This window comes from Geotrypetes seraphini, chromosome 13, assembly GCF_902459505.1.
Source record: "Geotrypetes seraphini chromosome 13, aGeoSer1.1, whole genome shotgun sequence".
Lineage (NCBI taxonomy): Eukaryota > Metazoa > Chordata > Amphibia > Gymnophiona > Dermophiidae > Geotrypetes > Geotrypetes seraphini.
The window spans coordinates 2,941,015-2,962,021 of record NC_047096.1 but is presented as its reverse complement, the minus strand read 5'-3'; the positions used below and the strand labels follow the sequence as shown (position 1 = coordinate 2,962,021).

General features: G+C 44.1%; 1 protein-coding gene across 2 annotated transcripts in view; it reads left to right on the top strand.

The window, feature by feature from the left end:
* The first annotated feature begins 785 nt into the window (after positions 1–785).
* Positions 786–21,007, top strand: part of DSTYK (dual serine/threonine and tyrosine protein kinase) — a 32,743-nt gene continuing 12,521 nt past the window's right edge. Inside the window, exons 1-5 of one of the 2 annotated variants that reach the window (XM_033918219.1) lie at positions 788–990; positions 5,008–5,402; positions 12,589–13,246; positions 13,592–13,827; positions 17,816–17,899. In XM_033918219.1, coding sequence (XP_033774110.1) covers positions 825–990; positions 5,008–5,402; positions 12,589–13,246; positions 13,592–13,827; positions 17,816–17,899 — 1,539 coding nt within the window. In that variant the 5' untranslated portion in view covers positions 788–824. Of the gene's footprint in view, positions 991–5,007; positions 5,403–12,588; positions 13,247–13,591; positions 13,828–17,815; positions 17,900–21,007 lie in introns of both variants that reach the window. The other variant, XM_033918220.1, reaches the window with a different exon arrangement.

Below are 21,007 nucleotides of genomic sequence, written 5' to 3'. Positions count from 1 at the left end.
TATCGGTGGCCGCCAATCACGTCAATCACGCAACAGCGGTGTTTGTCGAATGGTAGCTACCTCAAACAGAGGCGCTGGAAATGTACAGCAGGGTTTTCAAGGCCTAAGGTTTTCCTAAGCCACGCCGATTGACTTGTTTATAACCTCTCTATCTCCTTCTTGCGTGCTCCCGACTCGCTAAGTTATATTGATTGATTGACTTATTTGTAAATTTCGCTGTAGATGTACAGTCTCTTGTCATGTAAACCGCTCTGAACTATTCTGGTACTGCGGTATACAAAAATAAAGTTATTATTATTATTACTACATTTCTGGTGCACAGGTTTGATGTGAGTTGCGTCTAAGGCGCCACCTGAGGTCATTTCTGGAGTTAGCCACGCCTATTTTGACCTAGACGCAATCTAGGTGCCTACATTTTTAACTATTGAAAAATTGATTTTAACTGACTTTGCCACTTAAGTTAGGCGCCTACTTCAAGCGCAGTTTATAGAATATGGGCCTAAGTACTGTTCAGTTGACCAGACTGGAACAAATGAGGAAGCAAAGCTATTTCCTACTCGAATGGAACAAGATCTCGAAAGCCAGACTTGGAGACATCCGGATTTTACCTCCCGGATGTCTCAACCCGTCCTCCATTTTCTGGTCTACCTTTTGAGGCCCGGATGTACGCAGCTCCTCCAATCAGACGGCCCGTTTTCTGCGGCTGCGCGCGGAGCCGGAAGTGGGCGAGGGAACTACGAGACCCGGCGGCCCTCGCGGCGGGCGGCGGATAAAGGTGGCGTGGCGCGCGGCGCTGTCGGTCGTCTGCGGCGCGGCCGCGCAGGATGGAGGGCGGTGGCGGCGGGGCCCTGAGCCGGGAGCTGAGCCGCGTCTTCAGCCGCTACAACAAGTACCTGGGGCGGCTGCAGCACAACGTGTGCGAGACCCACAGCTTCCTGCGCGACGTCAGGCTCACGTACAGCCAGGGGGCGCCAGGCCCCGACCCCCCCGGTGAGGAGAGCGGGGAGGAGGGGCCTCTTCCGGTCCTCCCCCACCCCAGGGGGGGATGGGATGCCTTGGACTGTTTGGGGCACTTTTCCTTTTTTAAAGTTTTGCAACTACCTGCTACAGTAATATGTGATAGGATAGCTATGGAGCAGGGGTGTCAAAGTGTCTCCTCCAATTTTCAGGATTTCCCCCATGAATATGCATGCTCTGCTATCATTGTATGCTAATAGATCTCATGCATATTCATGGAGGAAATCCTGAAAACTGGAGGAGGGATTTTGACACCCCTGCTCCATAGCTATCCTATCACATATTACTGTAGCAGGTAAGTTGCAAAAGTTTTCAGAATTTCCCCCATGAATATGCATGCTCTGCTTTCATTGTATGCTAATAGATCTCATGCATATTCATGGGGGAAATCCAGAAAACTGGAGTTGGGATTTTGACACCCCTGCTCCATAGCTATCCTATCACATATTACTGTAGCAGGTAAGTTGCAAAAGTTTTCAGAATTTCCTCCATGAATATGCATGCTCTGCTTTCATTGTATGCTAATAGATCTCATGCATATTCATGGGGGAAATCCTGAAAACTGGAGGAGGGATTTTGACACCCCTGCTCCATAGCTATCCTATCACATATTACTGTAGCAGGTAAGTTGCAAAAGTTTTCAGAATTTCCCCCATGAATATGCATGCTCTGCTTTCATTGTATGCTAATAGATCTCGTGCATATTCATGGGGGAAATCCTGAAAACTGGAGGAGGGACTTTGACACCCCTGCTCTATGCTGTTAGTGTCCAAAAGGCACACATCTTAAGAAAGCCTTTAAAATAAATATATATATATATATATATTAAATTAGTTACAGAACATCAAGATATCGTAAGTCGCTTTTATATATTACTTAGAGACACCGCATAGATAAGATATAATACATGATGTACAGTGCTATGTATTTTAGGTTATGATAGTCTAGCTCATAGGAAAGCTGTTCTTCATTTTGTTTAAAAGCAAATGGAAGATTGCCATGGTTGCAAAAAGATCCTCTTTGATCCTGTCCAAATCCTTTAACAATATACTTTTTTTTCTTACTTTTGGTAGCCTTTCAAGAGGGGCAAACATGACCTAAGATTAAATAGCTTAGTTGCTAAGACTTGTTTTCTTATTCTTCTTGGCATGCTAGTGCATCTGTTGTAAATGAAAGCCTCAGGTATGGGCAGGTAACACTTTTAATTGCTGTAGAAGGAAATGTTATTTCTGGTGGGCATCTAATTTGTTCTATTTTAAAAACATTATAGTTAAAGCTCCTAAATCTTCCACATGACTAAAACATGTGCCAATCCTATCGTGCATTTTGTTTTATTTAGATTTAGCTCTCACCATTTTCAGTAGTACCACAAGATGGGTTATATCCAGATAAACATTGTATTTCCCTGTTTGGGGAGAGATTACATTATGTATGTGCCTGAGGCAACAGAGGGTTAAGTGAATGGACTAAGATTGCAATGAGCAGCACTAGGGTGAACTGGGCTTCCCTAATTTCAGCCCAGTACTCTATTCCTGTACTGCCTTTCACTAGGAAAAGGTCTTGGAGCATTGCTCTTTCTGTTCATAATATGTGATGTCCGAGAGGTGATTTGGAATTTTTTTGAAATGGAAATTTTTTAATTGTTCTTTTGGATCTACGCTTAGATTTTATGCAGAGATTTGGTATAAACCAGGGGTAGGGAACTCCGGTCCTCGAGAGCCGTATTCCAGTCGGATTTTCAGGATTTCCCCAATGAATACGCATGAGATCTATTTGCATGCACTGCTTTCAATGCATATTCATTGGGTAAATCCTGAAAACCCAGCTGGAATACGGCTCTCGAGGACTGGAGTTCCCTACCCCTGGTATAAACAATTGAAAAGACCCCGCTGATACTCTGGTTGGGATCCTGCAGAAAAGCTGTCTAGCCGTATCTGCAACTTACCCACTGTGCCTATTATGTTCCAAGTGCAGTAGGAGGCCCAGATTCAGTTGTGGTACCTACCAGAAGTTGGCAGCAGAGTCAGTTGCCTATGCTAATCCAGATAAGAGGAACATAAATACTTTAAAAATATCTTCTCACAATTGTTAGACAAGTGGAGTGTGGTAGACTGTTAGGATGACCTAATGTTTCTACAGTTCCATATATAATGATGTAGCCCATATAGACAACATAATTGGGAATGGAATTGGGACACTATTCCTCTATTTGTATGGAAAGCTGTGAATAAGTTCTTGAGGATGTTATGATCACTCTTATGTAGCAGACTTGGTCGTATGAGACCTCATCTGCCCCAAGAGGAATTTTTCATGATTGATTCTCCATGCCACCACTGCCTTCCCCCACCCCCCAAATTACTTTTCATATTTTGTAGTTGATAGGCCAAGTGATATGTTAAAAGTGCAATGTTCTGCCATTTTTGGGCATTTAGAGAGTACTTGCTATTGGAGGACAAGAGAGCAAAATGATCTTTTAGTAATAAAAATTAGCTCCAAATATAGAATTCCCAGTTAAATGATATTATTCAATGATACTGACCCGAATAGGCCCTTTATGCAAAAGGAGCTCTAGTTGCTTAACTTCAAAGCTGCCCCTATAGGATTCAAGTGTTCCCTCAAGTTCTAACTGCGATCAGTGGTGTCATTGTAAAGGAGAAAGATCAATCGGCAATCTACCCTATCCATAAATGTTAGGAGAAACCAGAGGTTTAAGGTAAAGCATTTAATGAGATATTTTTCTGTTGTGCAACCAAAGCGTTTTGTCTTTATGATCAAATTCTGCAAAACCTGGAATTGCATACTTTAAATTTTAAGTCAAATTGGGCAATTAAACATTGCCAATGAACCAGGCTCTAGAAATTAGTTTATCCAATCTGCCCAGCAAGGTGGCAAGAGCTATACTTGCTGCTTGGTGAAAGTTACTCGATGATTGAACACTGAATATGCAACCAGGGCTGTTAATTTATACATCTCATGAATTGTGTTGAGAGATACATGAGAAGAGGCTTGTATACCCTGGAGGAAAGCAGGGATAGAGGAGATAGGATACTGGCGTTTAAATACTTAAAGGGTATTAATATACAAACAAATCTCTTCCAGAGACGGAGAAACGGTAACACTAGAGGACATAAGATAAGATTGCAGGGTGGTAGACTCGGGAGGAACATCGGGAAATGCTTTTTCAGAGGGTGGTAGATGCCTGGAATGCCCTCCCTGGAGAGGTGGTAGAGGCAAAAACAGTAACTGAGTTCAAAAATCCCTGAATAAAAAAAGGATAGCAACGACACAACTCTTACAGAACTAAATCTATAACTTCATTATGATAATCAGGAGAGGTGCTTAAATGGCAACCCCAGCAGTGAAGCCAATGCCAGATGGACTTCTATGGCTTGGGTCCAGCATGTGGCGAGAGAGGCTGCAGTTTGCTTGGACGGTGACTTCAGCAGTAGGGCAGTGTGGTTGATGCCGGGCAGACTTCTGCGGTCTCTGTCCTGTGTGCAGCAATATGGATATGGAGAAAGAATGCCCACTTTTACCACATTCATATAGTTGGAGTACAGGTCTTGCCTGTCTCAGAAAGAGGAGGAAAAACATCTTATAATGATTAATTACTGGATTGTTAATTAGTTTTAACATTGCCTCAAAAATGACTGGATGGACCACACAGGTCTTTATCTGCAGTCATCTACTATGTTACATAGGCAGTTCTGTGATGCTGCAATATCCAGCCATATTGCTAATTTAAAATTTTACTCTGATTTCAGCCTTACGATGTATTCCCTCTCCCCAGTAGAGATGATGCCAAGTCTTTCATTTGAAAGGAAGCTCTGGAATGAGGTTAAGAGGCGATAGGCTCAGGGAAGAGATGGGGATGTATTTGAAGCCAAAAAAGCATGAAATGAGCATCAACGCGGCCAGGAAGGGATTGTACGGTTGGTGTGGCTGAGTGCTCTCTGGTGTTTATCTATCTGTCATGTGTTTCTTTACCAGGCCAGCAGTGCTGCATTTCAATTCCTTGCCATGAGGAGGAATACCTGAAACTAATGGTAAACCACTGCTACCCATGTATCATTATACTGGGCCAAACCTGCAATGTCCGCTGTCAAGTTCTTAATACACTTCTGGGCAGCCGGCTTCTACCTACCAATAAACACACCAGTGAGGAGAATTGCTCTAGACGGCGAATCCATTTCAAGCATGGGAAGCAGACACAGGTTAGCCTAGCACTTCCCCAGCAATATGAACTGGTACATCTAATGGCAGCGAATCAAGGGCACTGGGACACTATACCAGAAGAGGACCTTGAGTTCCATGAGGATGAAGATGAGGACCCTGGACACAGACTAGCAGAGCTGGAGGTAACTCTGCCCCACTCACTCCTGCAGGTAGGTGACCAGCCATTCTCTACTGTTAACGAGTCCTGAGTCATGTGATCTTGAACAAATTGCATGCAGAAATTATAGTTGTAGCTGATGAGTTTGAGGAGCTGCACTGGAAATACAATTAGGAGGCAGAATATGAAGGAGACATTTTAACATAGAACAGCATTTTTATCAAGAGCCATGAAGGAATGCAGGGGGGTGAAAGGTTAACCAGGCTGTCTGAGAACATGGGTTGGAAATCAACTCCATAAAGATGCTAAAAGCTGCCCGACAAGGAATAATAACGGTTTATATACCGCAGGACCGTGAAGTTCTATGCGGTTTACAATGATTATAAATGTTACAGATTGAGTAGAATTAACATAGTTAATATCTATTGATTTACAGCTCTAGAGATCAGTTATTGTGGCAGAGATTGTGAAAATCAGTTTCCTATGTATTTTAAGAACAGATGTTTTCAGGTGTCTCCTAAATTCCCCATAGGTATTGGCAAGCGTAAGTAATTGTTTCAGATCATTGCCCCATAATGCTGCTTGATAAGAGAGAAGATGTTGGTGACAGTACACAGTAGGCTGCTGTCATTCTGGAAAGTAGAGGAATAGGCAAAAGGTTGGCCTGCAAAGATTGTCAACATTGTTATTCCTTTGTAGCTCAATATTTTTTTTAGTGCTAAAATCAAAATATACGAGGATTCTTCAAAAAGTTTCTGCACTTTCCTATTTTCATGGGAAATGGTTGGAGCGGGAGAAGCGGTAAGAGGTTGTGTCGTACGATGTCGTGTAACTAGTCAGGCAAAACGGTGTCATTTGCTTTTGAGATATTTAAGTGTTATATAAAAGAAAAAAGCACAGAAACATTTTGAAGATTCCTTGTAGAATTTGGCATTGTTAGGCTGGGAAAGCTTGACTGCTGTATTTTGCAACCACTGTAGGTGCTTGAAAGGGGAACTCCTAACAAATTTACCATAATCTAGTTCCTTTAAAACAAAAGGTTTTTTTCAATGCCTTGATATTGCAAAATGGTCTAAGGCTTTCGTAATATGGCAGACTTGATTCAGGCCCCACTTTCCCCAACACTCAGATTTAGGGGTGCTTTCTGAAGCTATTTGTAGGAACACGAGCAGGGTACCTAAAATCAGCTGGGAGCTAGATAATTGGGCTCAGCTGTTCCCAGCCTCTGCAGATTTCTCATGACAGTGATGGACACGGGTTTTGTCCAGCTTGTGCTATATTTAGGAAGACTTGAGGGAAACAAAGAATTCATTAGAAAGGAGGTGGCAGAAAAAGGAGTGCTTGCAGCTGAGCACAAGAGAGCTTCTAATTGGATGTAGAACATAAGAATTGCCGCTGTTGGGTCAGACCAGTGGTCCATCATGCCCAGCCGTCTGCTCACGCAGCAGCCCTTAGGTCAAAGACCAGTGCCCGAACTGAGACTAGCCCTACCTGCGTACGTTCTGATTCAGCAGGAACTTGTCCAACTTTGTCTTGAATCCCTGGAGGGTGTTTTCACCTACGACAGACTCCGAAAGAGCGTTCCAGTTTTCTACCACTCTCTGGGTGAAGAAGAACTTCCTTACATTCATACGGAATATATCCCCTTTCAATTTTAGAGAGTGCCCTCTTGTTCTCCCTACCTTGGAGAGGGTGAACAACCTGTCCTTATCTACTAAGTCTATTCCCTTTAGTTCCTTGAATGTTTTGATCATGGCCCCTCTCAATCTCCTCTGTTCGAGGGAGAAAAGGCCCAGTTTCTCTAATCTTTCACTGTACAGTAACTTCTCCAGCCCCTTAACCATCATAGTCGCCCTTCATCCTTTCAAATAGCATCATGTCCTTCTTCATGAACGGCGACCAATGATGGATGTAATACTCCAGATAAGGGCGCACCATGGTCCGGTACAACGGCATGATAACCTTCTCCGACCTGTTCGTGATCCCCTTCTTTATCATTCCTAGCATTCTGTTCGCCCTTTTTGCCGCCGCCACACATTGCATGGATGGCTTCATTGACTTGTCGATCAGAACTCCCAAGTCTTTTTCCTGGGAGGTCTCTCCAAGTACCGCCCCAGACATCCTGTATTCGTGCATGAGATTTTTGTTACCGACATGCATCACTTTACACTTATCCACGTTGAACCTCATCTGCCATGTTAATGCCCATTCCTTGAGCCTGGTTATGTCACGTTGCAGATCTTCGCAATCCCCCTGCGTCTTCACTACTGTGAATAACTTTGTATCGTCCGTAAATTTAATCACCTCACTCGTCATACCAATGTCTAGATCATTTATAAAGATGTTGAAGAGCACGGGTCCAAGCACCGAGCCTAGCTATGCCTCTGATTCTGGAGGATATCCAGGCAGTTCTTACGGTATCCACTGTGACGCTATGTGCTTACGGTTATCTGCAATGAATATGAGAAATCCTGAGAATCTGATGGTCTTGGCATCCTCTAGGACAGTTTTGGGAATGACTCAATTACCATTTCTGTGGAAGACTTCTAAATTAATTCCATCCCTGCCTTTTGGCTGAGTTCTGTGTTAATGGCTTCAACTTAAAGAAGTATGATCATGTCACTGATTTTTTTTTATTTGAATTTAATACATTTACAATATCATAAAGATATCAAGAAAAAAAAGGGTTACCATACAGGTTTTCAATACAACACATCATACAAAAAGACAATCCTTTACAAGCCCACTAAAGGGGAAACATATTGCTTATATCAACTCAATTTTCAAAGAAAATAAGGAAATGGGTAGAGTTCCAATGAACCCAAATCATTCCCAACTAAATTAGGACATTAGACATTCCTACCCTAATTCTCATCAGTAAATGAAATAGAAAAGATAAAGAAAAACTCACTTTTGTTCACGAGCTACCAAAAATTGTTGCAATTGAATGGGATCCCAGAAAACAAACTCAGTAACAAGGAAATTTCAAATAAAATGATGCCTCAAGTATGTCACTGATTTTTATCATTGACTGCACTGGCTTCCAATTGAGGCACGGGTTAAATTTAAGCTCGGCTGTATTTGTTTTAAGGCACTAACAGACTCAATTCCTGAGTATCTTAGAGAATCTTTTATTACAAACTCTAAACATTCTAGAAAATCTCACTCATTATTTTCATTCCCTTCTGTAAAGGGATGTCAATATAAGAAATTTCAGGAACAATTGCTATCTTTTCAGGCAGCCTTATGGACTAGGGATTTAACTCATATATTCATATTCCCAAATTTGTATAACAATTTCGACGTGTGTTAAAGATGTATCTTTTTAGGGAATCTTTCAGAAGTTAGACATTGGATGTTTATTCACTTGTGATACTCTGCAAATGTTGCACAGGAGCGCTTCGGCGTATCTGCTCAGGAAAAAAGCACAACATTTGCAGAGTATTACAAGTTCCTTGCAGTTGGGACCACATTTATATTGTATGTCAAGGACTTGTTTTTGAACTTTGGATAAACCACCAATAAAGCATTTGTAACTGAAGGTTGGCTTTCACATCTCCTGTGCTGCCTCTTTTGCTGCTCTGTTTTACCCCAAGGCCTGGGACCTTCTTTTTTTTGTTGTTTTTTGGTTTGTTTGTTTTTTTTAGAGGAAGTGGGACCAGCATTGCCCTTGTGCGCTTGAAAACACTGAGGAACCTATTAAATTTGTTCATTGCTGCTGTGGACCCAGAGGCAGGGTGGTCGTGGTAGAAAGGATGGTATAGGTTAGGGGTAGGCAGTTCCGGTCCTCGAGAGCCACAGGCAGGTCAGGGTGTCAAGATATCCACAATAAATATACATGAGATAGATTTGCATCTCAAGGAGGCAGTGCATGCAAATCCATCTCATACATAATCATGGTGGATATCCTGAAAACCTGACCTGCCTGTGGCTCTCGAGGACCGGAATTGCCTACCCCTGGTATAGGTTGAGGAGGGTTAAAAGAGGGGGGGGAGAGTGACAGCTGGATGAGGGAGGTAGTGAAGAGAAGGGGGGTGATGGGATGGTGGGGGAAGGTAAGGAAAAATGGGTGTCAATTTGTAGGTTGTAGGCTGCAGTGCTTTGTCACAAGTCTTTAAATTTTTCTTTGCCTTTAGCTAATTTGATGGAGTTGGTGCTAGGTAAACAGTATTTGTGTGGAGAGCCGACTATGAAATACCACACAAGTATGACAAGTCTATTATTGGAGAAGGATAAGTAGGGCAAAAGCTAAAGGGTTTCAGGTATCTGCATTTAAGAAACAGGCCTTTGAATAATGCAGTCAGTTTAACTTGTGTGTTACATTTTGATTTTGGGTGCAGTAAATGTTTTCCTTGTTAACTCTTTACTGTGAATCTCTCTTCCGACTCAACCCTTCTACCTTGCTGCGTCGTACGCCTGGAACAACACGCCTAACTCGGTGCATCAAGCTCTGTCTCTGGTCTTCAAGTCCAGGCTGAAAGCCCACTTTTTTGAAGCTGATTTTGTCCTGCCAACTTGTAAAGCACCCAAATCTCTCGTCATTCCCTCTTAATACTCTACCCCTCTCCACCTCTTAAGGAGGGACTTTGAGACCACTATTCTGGACTGACTCCAGCCTGTTTATATCTTTTTGAAGGTGCGTTCCCCAACATTGTACACAGTATTTTAAAAGAGGCCTCACCAGAGACTTATACGAAGGCATTATCACCTCCTTTTTCCTGTTGGCCATTCCTCTTTCAATGCACTCAAGAATCCTTCTAGCTTTTGCTGTCAACTTTTCTACCTATTTGGCCACTATAAGATCATCACATACGATCACACCCAAGTTTCACTCTTCTTCCATGCACACAAGTACTTCACTCTCTAAACTGTAGCCCAAATGGATGACCCTACATTTTTTTAGAATCAAATCTTAGCTGCCAAACTGGACTATTTTTCAAACTTCTCTAGGTCCTTCCTCATGCTTTCCACAACATAAGAACATAAGAATTGCCTTGCCGCTGCTGGGTCAGACCAGTGATCATCGTACCCAGCAGTCCGCTCCCGTGGCGGCCCTTAGGTCAAAGACCAGCACCCTAACTGAGACTAGGCCTACCTGCGTACGTTCTGGTTCAGCAGGAACTTGTCTAACTTTGTCTTGAATCCCTGGAGGGTGTTTTCCCCTATAACAGCATCCGGAAGAGCATTCCAGTTTTCTACCCCTTTCTGGGTGAAGAATAACTTCCTTACGTTTGTACGGAATCTATCCCCTTTCAATTTTAGAGAGTGCCCTCTCGTTCTTTCTACCTTGGAGAGGGTGAACAACCTGTCTTTATCTATTAAGTCTATTCCCCTCATTATCTTGAATGTTTTGATCATGTCCCCTCTGTCTCCTCTTTTCAAGGGAGAAGAGGCCCAGTTTCTCTAATCTCTCACTGTACAGATACAGCCAACTTTAAACAAAACTCTAGCCTCAAATGGCAACCAATGGAACTTTAAATAATAAGAGTTTACATGATCATGTTTTTTTAAGACCAAAAATCAAGCGAACTGCTGTATTCTGTATTATTCTAAGGTAAACTGATTACATATTCTGGTTGATCATCATGTAGCTCACATTAAGAATACAAACACAAAAGTTATGCTGTCCTAATGTTGCCTCGATGAAGTTACAGGGAAATACTTTTAAAACCAATAGGAGGAAATATTTTTTCACTTGGAGAATAGTTAAGCTCTAGAACGCAAAGCCAGAGGTTGTGGTAAGAGGGTATAGCGTAGCTGGTTTTAAGAAGGATCCTAGAGGAAAAGTCCATAGTCTGCTATTGAGACAGACATATAGGAAGCCACTGCTTGCCCTGGGATCAGTAGCATGAAATGTTGCTACTATTTGGGTTTTGGCCAGGTACCTATTGTAAGGTTTTGCAAGAGGTTGCGGCCCTACAATCCACCAGGGTTCAGTGCCCTTGGAGGAGGTTCAGCAGGAAGTGAAATTAATGACAATGGTAGCCAAGAGTGGTTGCACAAAATATATTATGTAGAAATAGGCTTAATATTAGAGAGACCATATTTATGCTTATTCTATTATAGAGATAGAAATAGGCTTTTACAAGTACAGAGTCGATTGAGACTGCTTTGGTGTGTGTAAATGAGAGGGAAAGCACAGTTTGCCTGCTTGAATGTGTGTCTGTCTTGGGTCTGAATGATGGGTATGAATAGGCAGAAAGAGCAAGAGGAGGAAGCCAGAGGGTCCAGAGAAAGAGAGGAGGCTTTTAAAAGGTGCAATCTTGTTCTAAAAATAGCATCTATTGTGGTTAAATACATCTTTGCTTTAGTACAGTGGTAAGGAAGGTTGTGTGTGGTGTGAAAGACTGAAGGAGAAAAGAGAAACTGTCCCTTATAGACTTGAGTTCGTTGACTTCCAGTGGCTTCTGATGGACACTAGCTATCTGTGCCAAAGCATGCAGCTGGGGCCATTCTCTACTTTAAGCATTGGACCTTAGCACATCTGTTGAACCTCAGGGCTGTTGCAAAGGTCTCTTGTTACTCTTAAGCACTAATAATTTAGGGCATTCTAAGACTGAATGATCTATCTGCACAGACATCCCCCCCCTAGATCAGATCTGTTTGACATAATCTTCTGTAGGCCTTTGCTGAGTTATGAATGTAAGGCTGGGCTGACACCTGTGACCTGGATTGGCCACCGTGAAGATGGGATATTGGGCTAGATGGACCATTGATCAGACCCAACACTGCAGCCAGATTGATTTTTGGAAAGAAAATTTGATCACAAAATCAGCCTCCTCCATTGAGGAATTGCATTGGCTTCCATTTCAATTGAGCGTTCAATTTAAATGTACCTGTATAGTCTTTAAAATTTTACATGGACTATTTGTTCCTCTGATGCCTTTATCTCTAAACATCGTGAGATCTCCGGGCAAGAGAAAAACTCATGTATAAGCTCTCTTTTCCATCATTAAGAGGAATCATTAGTAAAATTTCACACTCCTTTCCATACTTACTAACTGCGATATGGAATGGACTACCTCCTCAAGTTAGATCGTGTTGATCTCTTCAGATCTTTTGCAAAACCTTAAAAACCACTATGTTTCATTGCTTTGTAGGCTATAGCTCCAATGAATGTTCATTTGTTTGTGGTCTAATTATGTAAACCTTTTATTTTTAGGAGATGATTCAGTATATGACTAAGAATTAGATTAGACCCAGTAAGACTATTCTTACATTATGTTCTAATGTTCTAGGAAGTGGACATTGTGGTAGCACCTTGTCGAGGATTTCAGACAGCTGAGGAAACTTTGCACAGTTACCTTCCCCAAGTCCAGCCAATTGTAATGTTTGCTATCTGCAAGGATAAACTATCTGAAGGGGATGAAAATGAACTTAAGGGCATTCAAGAGAAGTTCTCGTCTCTCCCGATTTTCTTTCTTAAAGTGCCATCCTTTGACATGGAGTTGATTGCTCCTAGGGAACCTGAGAGTGAGCGGTCCCTTCTGTACTATCAGTTGCAGGACCTGGGTTACTTAAAGAGCAGCAGTGTGGCTTCCGTTCCTGGTGGCGAGCCATGCAGCCTGCTGGTGGAACAGTTTGAGCAGCTGCGACGCCTATATCTCTTCTCCAAGCAGGTGCTGCAGCAGCGCCTAGTGAGTGAAGCAGCAGCTTTGAACAGGATCCATTGCCAGTGGCTGGATGTCTTTATCAATCAAGCGTTTGACATGCAGCGGGACTTACAGATCACCCCCAAGCGGCTGGAGTACACCCGAAGCAAAGAGAATGAGCTCTTTGAGTCTCTGATGAGTATTGCTGATATCAAACAGGAGGAGATGAAGGAGATGATTGTAGAGACCCTCAACAGCATGAAGGAGGAGCTGCTGGAAGATGCCGCCACCATGGAGTTCAAAGGTCAGACTGCAAAAATGCATACTTTGCTTCTGCCTGTACTTTTAATCTGTAATATATGAGAACTTTTTTTTTATCATATGAAAAGTTTGAGGTTTGGATGTTTCACAGTTAGATACAAGAGGGCTGTGAATCGGCCTTACCAGCAGTAAAGTGAGATCAGATTTGCTGCTTCAAAGCAGTGATGTGTATTGCTTATCATAGCCTTGGTGTTGCTCCTGACTTCTCTTCTTATCCTTGTGTATCTCACCTTGCTTTTCTAAAAAGGTATGCACCTCTGCCAGTTCTGGGGCTTACAATCGACTGATTTAATGCACTCATTTTTTTTTTAAATCTACCTCCATACAGATATCTTCATTCCAGAGAATGGAGAACCCATTAGCACGCGGGACATTAAATGCTGTATCAAGCAGATCCAAGATCTGATCATTTCTCACTTAAACCAGGCTGTAGCGAACAAACTGATCAATTCGATGGATTATCTGAGGGAAAGCTTTGTCGGAACATTGGAGCGATGCCTGGAGAGCCTGGAGAAGTCACAGCTGGAGTCCTCAGTGCATATGACAAGCAACCACCTCAAACAGGTACAGCCAGAATATAGAGAGGCGGTAAATCATATAAAAACTCTGCACTACATGGCCACTTCTGAAGTGCTGGCATAAGAATCCACACAAGCTTAAGTTAATCCTTGGTGCATTGCCCTTCTAGCTAAATCCACCTACACAGGAGATACTCGGGCCACATAGACTTTCTGGTCACAGTTGGCATTGGGTTGTGCTCTGCAGTTCACAAGTGCCCTCATGTTACTGCTGAACTGAATTGCACAAGGATTGTGCCATTTACCAGTTGTAAAGCTTATTTTTCATAAGACTTTATCCCAGGACAAGCAGGCAGCATATTTTCTACATTTGGGTGACGTCGCCGACTGAGCCCCCTAGCGGACGTTTTCGCAAGCAGACTTGCTTGAAGACCTTCAAGCTTGCGATTGGCCCGTGCATGCGCGCATGCCCCTCTGCCCGGTCTAGGGCATGCGTCTCCTCAGTTCTCTGTTTCCACAGAACCAGAAGCACTGCTCCCTTGTTTCGCGCAATATCGTAGTCCCTCTTGCACTGCGGCTTGATTGGTTAGTTTATTTTGAGTTGCTGTGCTTGCATCTGTATTTTTCTTTTTTTGTTTGTTTTTCAGTTCGTATCTTCTTGACCGGGTTCCCGGTCTTACTCTGGCCACCTGGCCTCACGGGGCCGCGACCGTCTTTTTTCTTATGTCCCGGCCTCGTTCTGGGTTTAAAAACTGTATTAAGTGCAACCGGGTTATCTCCATCACCGACCCTCATCGTTGGTGTGTGGAGTGCCTGGGTGCAAATCACCGCACTGAGTCGTGCCCCCGTTGTGCGACTTTGCAACCGCAGGCTCTTCGTAGGAGGGTGGCCAAGATTCTCCAACTCTTTGGCCCCATGATCCTGCGGGACAGGCCTCGTGCTCGGCCTCGGTGTCCCTGTCGGCCTTGAAGTCTCCGGCCTCGGCCCCTCCTGTTAATAATAATAATAATAACAACTTTATTTTTGTATACTGCAATACCACAAACAGTTCAGAGCGGTTTACAGTGTAAGAGACTGTACATATATAGCGAAGATACAATGTAAGGGAATGTACTATGCAGTTGAGAGCAGTTTACAATGCAGGGGACTGTACATATTCAGCATAGGTGTTTATACAGCGAAAAACAATGCAGATTTACAATGCAGGGGACTGTACATATTCAGCATAGGTGTTTATACAGTGAAGATACAGTGCGAGAGACTTATAGAGCAAGATACAATGCAAGAGACTGTAAATGTGGTTGAAGCGGTTTACTATGCAATGATAGTTATATATCTATATAGATATTTATAGTTATATATAGATATATATAGTTATAGTTATATATAGATATATATAGTTATAGTTATATATAGATATATATAGTTATAGTTATATATAGATATATATAGTTATATATATAGGGAGGATACAGAGTGGAGAATGACAAGAAAAAGCAGCCAGTATCAATTACGGGAGGGTGCCGAGAGGAGAGGGGTTAGTAAGAAGGATGGAAGTATTGGATTGAGGGGGAGGAAAGGAGAGATCGGGGAGAGGAGAGGTGGTAGAATTTGGTTATTTGGAGGGGAGGGGTTCAAGAAATTTATCATAAGAGGTAAGATTTGAGAGATTTCCTGAAGGATGAGTAAGATGGGGCAGATGAGATGAGGGTAGTCAGGCAATCTGTCCATCTGCCAGCTTGGAATGAGAGAGTTCTATTAAGGAATCTTTTGTAGGTGCATCTCTTTGGGGATGGGTAGGTAAACAGATAGGCATTACCCGTGCGAGTGGTGCCTGGGAACGCAAAGTGGTGAGACAGATATATCGGGGACAAGCCAGTTAAGGTTTTGAAGCAGAGGCAGGTGAATTTGAAGATGACTCTCGCTTCTATTGGCAACCAGTGAAGTTTTCTGTAGTGAGGGCTGATATGGTCTGACTTTTTGAGGCCATAGATTAGGCGGACGGCGGTGTTTTGAATGAGTCTCTGACGTTTGATGGTTTTCCTGTAGGAGCCCAAATATATGATATTACAGTAATCCACGGTGCTTAAGATTAGGGATTGGACCAGCAGTCTGAAGAAGGGGAAGTCGAAGTAATGTTTGATGGTGCAGAGTTTCCAGAGGGTGTAAAAGCATTTTTTGACCTGGGCATTGGTGTGGTCTTCGAAGGTCAGGCAGCGGTCTAGGATGACTCCAAGGATTTTGATGGTGGGATTGATAGGGTAAGTTAGGCCGTTGAGTTGTAGGGTGGTGGTTGTTAATTTGTGGTTGGGACTTGCAAGGAAGAGTTTAGTCTTTCTGGATTTATTTTCAGTTTGAACTGAGTGGTCCAGTGTTCGACCATGGTGAGGACTGATGAGATATGCTGTTCTGTTTCTCCGGCCTCGGGTAAGTCTCCTCTTTCCTCCTCGGGTGTGCTGGCAAAGAAGCCTACCTCAAGAGTCTCATGTCAGTGCCGCCTCGTCGGCATCTTTGAGACATCACTCTAAGCGTGCCTCCTCACGTAGGGAATATTCTTCCTGGAGGTCGCCCCCGAAGGAGTGCACTGCTGCACCTAAGACCCAACCATCCTTGGTCTTGGTGCCTATGTTCGAGGACATGCTTAAGGCTATTCTTACCACGCAGCTTTCCTCGGTGGTGAGCCAACTGGTCCCGACTTCGACGCCTCTGACCTCGGTCTCGACCCAGTCTCAGTCTGACCAGCCTGAGCGTCCCCTCGTTTCTCGAGGCCCTGCACGCAAGAATTGCCGGGTTCCCTCGAGCGATTCTTCATCCCCTGAGTCACCTGTAACTTTTCGGGGATCCAGGCCAGGGGGCCGTTTTTCCCCCCACTACTTTGTCGAGGTTTGCCCCTCCTAAAAAGCCCCGGTCTTCTCCGCCCCTTTGGGGCAGGTCTCTGACCGCAAAGCCTTCTAGACACGCTTGTCCTCGAGTTAGACTCTGGGTTGTGTTCCCCATCGAGGCAGCTACCAGTCTCTAAGGGGTCTTCTTTGAAACCGGTGGAGGAATTTTCCTTTATCCAGTCTTCCCCGAAGCATCGCTAGCTAATTCCTCGGACCCAGGGGTCTTCCCGGCCCACCTTGCACAAAGTTGTTCCTCGACGCCCCCCAGACTCTTTAGTAGAGCTTTTTCAGCCAATCCATTATTCTTCCTGTGTTTTTTCCGAAGCCCCATTCTCACCCTGGAGAAGTGGCTCTGCATTCTCTTGATTGTAAGTGTGCACTGACCTTCTACTTGAAGCGCACCGCTCTGCATTGATCTGCTCCCCAGCTGTTTCTCTCTTTCGACCCTAATCGTTTGGGTCGCCCTGTTTCTAAGTGGACCATTTCTGACTGGTTGCCGCTTGTATCTCTTTTGTTGTGCTCAGGCTGGTCTCTCCCTGCTGGGTCGAGTCACAGGCCACAAGGTCAGAGCGATGGCGGTGTCGGTTGCTTTCCTCCGCTCGACTCCTCTTGAGGAAATTGGTAAGGCTGCCACTTGGTCCTCGGTTCATACATTTACTTCGCACTACTGTCTGGATACTTTCTCCAGGCATGATGGTCATTTTGGCCAGTCCGTTTTGCAAAGTTTGTTCTCCTAAATTGCCAACTCTCCCTCCATCCCATTCTGGTTAGCTTGGAGGTCTCCCATATGTAGAGAATATGCTGCCTGCTTGTCCTGGGATAAAGCACAGTTACTTACCATAACAGCTGTTATCCAGGGACAGCAGGCAGATATTCTCTTAACCCACCCATCTCCCCGTGGTTGGCTTCTTTGCTAGCTATCTGAACTGAGGACACGCTGAGGAGATGCATGCCCTAGACCGGGTGGGATGGGCACGCGCGCATGCGCGGGCCAATCGCAAGCTTGAAGATCTTCAAGCAACTCTGCTTGCGAAAATGTCCGCTAGGGAGCTCCGTCGGTGACGTCACCCACATGTAGAGAATATCTGCCTGCTGTCCCTGGATAACACCTGTTACGGTAAGTAACTGCTTTTTGGTTTCTTTTGCCCTCAGATATTGAATGCAGCCTATCAAGTTGAAGTGACTTTTCATTCTGGATCCAGTGTGAGTCGAATGGTGTGGGAGCAGATTAAACAGGTATGGGGACAAGGGTGGAAAATGCAAACAGCTGCTGCCTCTGACCCTTGCACTGAGATGCAGCAAAACCCAAGAGACTGAATGTGGAGTTCTTTGGAGAATCCCTTGGCTTTGGGTACCCAATCTTTGTTGGTATGGTTCTTGAACCAAAAGCAGTAAAATTGTAAACTGTATTCACTTTTTTATTACATGCCTTCTGGATACGTACACTAGGTGTTTAATCCCAACCTACAATCCAGGAGTTGCAGAAAGCCACATACTTTTCTGAGCACATGCTCCTCCCCCTTACAGGGTTAGATTCAGTTTCAATTTCTGCAACCAATCCGTGCAGAAGTCTTTTGAATTGCTCTCTTTTTTTTATTTTCGCTTAAGTTAGCTTTTTTGTGGCTTCAGTGCCTTGAGACCCCTTTTCAGCGGTCCCCTGTCAGAGGAAAGGATGCAGTCCTGTGGAGCTGGACTGCTGCTTCACTAAGAAACTTCAGTGGATCTATGAAGCCAGCCTATTGTGTGCCACCTTCTTGGGATCCGTTCACCTGGGAGTTTGCTTGCCCACTGACCTTGTCACGTGTTTTAAGCACAGGCTGTATGCATCTGGAGCAAAACCCCCCGGGTTTCAGGGCATAGGCTGCATTTCTCGCCACCCCTTGATTGTATGGAGAGGATCCTGGGGGGTAGAGGTTACAGTTGGTGTCTGGCCGACTGGCAGTCTTAAGATCTTCAAGTCTGGTCATTTAGAACTGTTTCTGAAGCAGAAAATAATTTTCCTCCATTCAGCTGCTGTAAAAGTACTGACAGGCTGGCACTACTGAAACTGAGTAAACCCTCCATTATTTCCTATGGAAACTTCGTTTGTGGCTTGTTAAAACGCTTTAAAACATGTTTTTCACAGTTTTTGAGGGTAGGGTTCTGGTCCCCCACCTCCCTAGACCCCAAATTGCTATTTTTTTATTTTTAGATTTTGTTCATTTTTGCCATTTTTGGTGCAAATTCACTGACAGCAGTCATTTTGAATATTAAACTATCCATTTTTCAAAGTGGTATTTCTGCTTCAAACCCCCTCGATTTGATCAAAAATAGTTTGGGATGGACTCTCCAACCCCTAATCTGTTGGATGTATTCCTTGGATGTGCCGAATTTGCGACCGTATACCGGGAGGAGGCGGGAGCTTTGGGCTTGCCTTATTCAGGTCCTCCAGCTCTGGGGAACAGGCCTGGATCTACAATTTCAGGGAAATTTCTCATCCAGAGGCCGTTCTGGAGTTTGGCGCCAAACGCCGGTATTCCAAGTCTAGGGACTCTTGGCGCGAGTGCCTCAGAAGGGCCCTGCAGTACTTTGTAATGGCTTTTCAGCAGAATTTTTTTACGCCCCCTCTGGAAAATATATTCTTCGGACCTAGCTCGTTGGATACAGCTGGCGGGCACATCTGGTTTCTTTAGCCCAGTTGCGCCAGTGGCAGAGTTCCCTTTTCAGGAGCCCTATCATCCGGCTATGGCAGAGCTCGATTACATTATTCCATTCGGATATTATGCTGCCTTTATCTCCTGACTCTACTGTTAGATTCCCTTGCTCGGAATAGTCCGCCCAGTCGTCCTAGGAGTCAGCAGCCATTTTATGTAGGGTTTTCTCCCTTTTACTGCTGGGTTCTGGGGAAAAAAAAATCTTCCTTTTTCCACCATAAGAACATAAGAATTGCCGCTGCTGAGTCAGATCAGTGCTCCATCATGTCCAGCAGTCCGCTCACGCGGCGGCCCTCTGGTCAAAGACCAGCGCCCTAACAGACTAGCCCTATCAGCGTACGTCCTTGTTCAGCAGGAACTTGTCTAACTTTGTCTTGAATCCCTGGAGGGTGTCTTCCCCTATGACAGACTCCGGAAGAGCAAGTTTTCTACCACATCTTCTTGGTCTGGAATGCCCAGGCTGCTCTTTCTGACGTTTAAGTTTTCTCTGCTGACTCCTGCTTTTCAGGTGGATTCCGCTGTGGCGCAGGATACCTGGCGCACAGACCTCCCTGGTGTTAAGGACTCCCAGGATCACATAGTGGATGTTTCTCTTTAAAAAAAAACCAAAAACCTTTTGAAGTGCCACCTTTTGGCTTCAAGGTGGCGACAGCTTCCTTTGTGGCGCATGCTTGTTATGCATGATTGCGCAGGGTGTCCTCTGCAGAAGTGGATGTCTGTCCCCAGCCAGTGATAGACGGTGTGGATTATGGGGCTGATGCCTTTCTGATCTCATTCAAGATCTTACTGCTTAGGCGGTGTCTACGTGTTGGTCTTTTTAGAACTGTCTTTGGGCAGGGGATGCTGACTTCCCTTCAGAATGGCTGACCTCCTGGCTGGTGTTGCTGATCGCCACCCTACGTCTTTCCCTGTGAAAAAGTCTTGCCGGACTTTGGGAGGGGTCAGTAGTAATTTTTGTCCTTCCTGCCATTTTCGTCAGAGCTCCTTGGTCTCTTCCTCCCGGAGAGGTTCTTAGGGATACAGTCCTTGTGATAACACTTCCACTTCCATCCATCCCCCAATATCCCCCGGGCAGCTAATGCTCTTATATAGCCTTCCAGAAGGCTGTCTAGCTCAGTTTTACTAGGAGTGGATGCGCATGTCCTTGGCTACATGGGTGCTGGACATCTTTTGGGAGGGGCACAAGAGAGGTTTCTTTCTGGACTCACTGGCAGGTTGGCTGGAAGAGGAGTCATATGTCTGCACATCTTTGCAACGTTTCTTCAATGTCCATTCATTAGTCCCATTCCAGAACACGGCTCGGGTTTCGGTAGATACTCTTTATTGTATTTATTTTATTTCTTCCATTTGTGCATCACACATACCTATACAAGCTCTAGGCGACATTACAGAGAAAGAGGGTAGGGAGGGTAGAAGAGGGTAGGGAGGACTATGGAGGGCAGGAAGGAGTGGAGTGGAGAGGAGAGAAGTATAGAATGTTTCATAGAAATTCCTAACTTTACAGAAATTCCTAACTTTACATCTATGTAAATGATATCTAAATGAATTAAAATAATATGTAAAAAGGAATAGAAGGGAGGAACCATTAAACAATAGAATTCAGTTAATAAAATTTAAAAGAATAGGGGTAAAAACAATGGAATAAAATTTA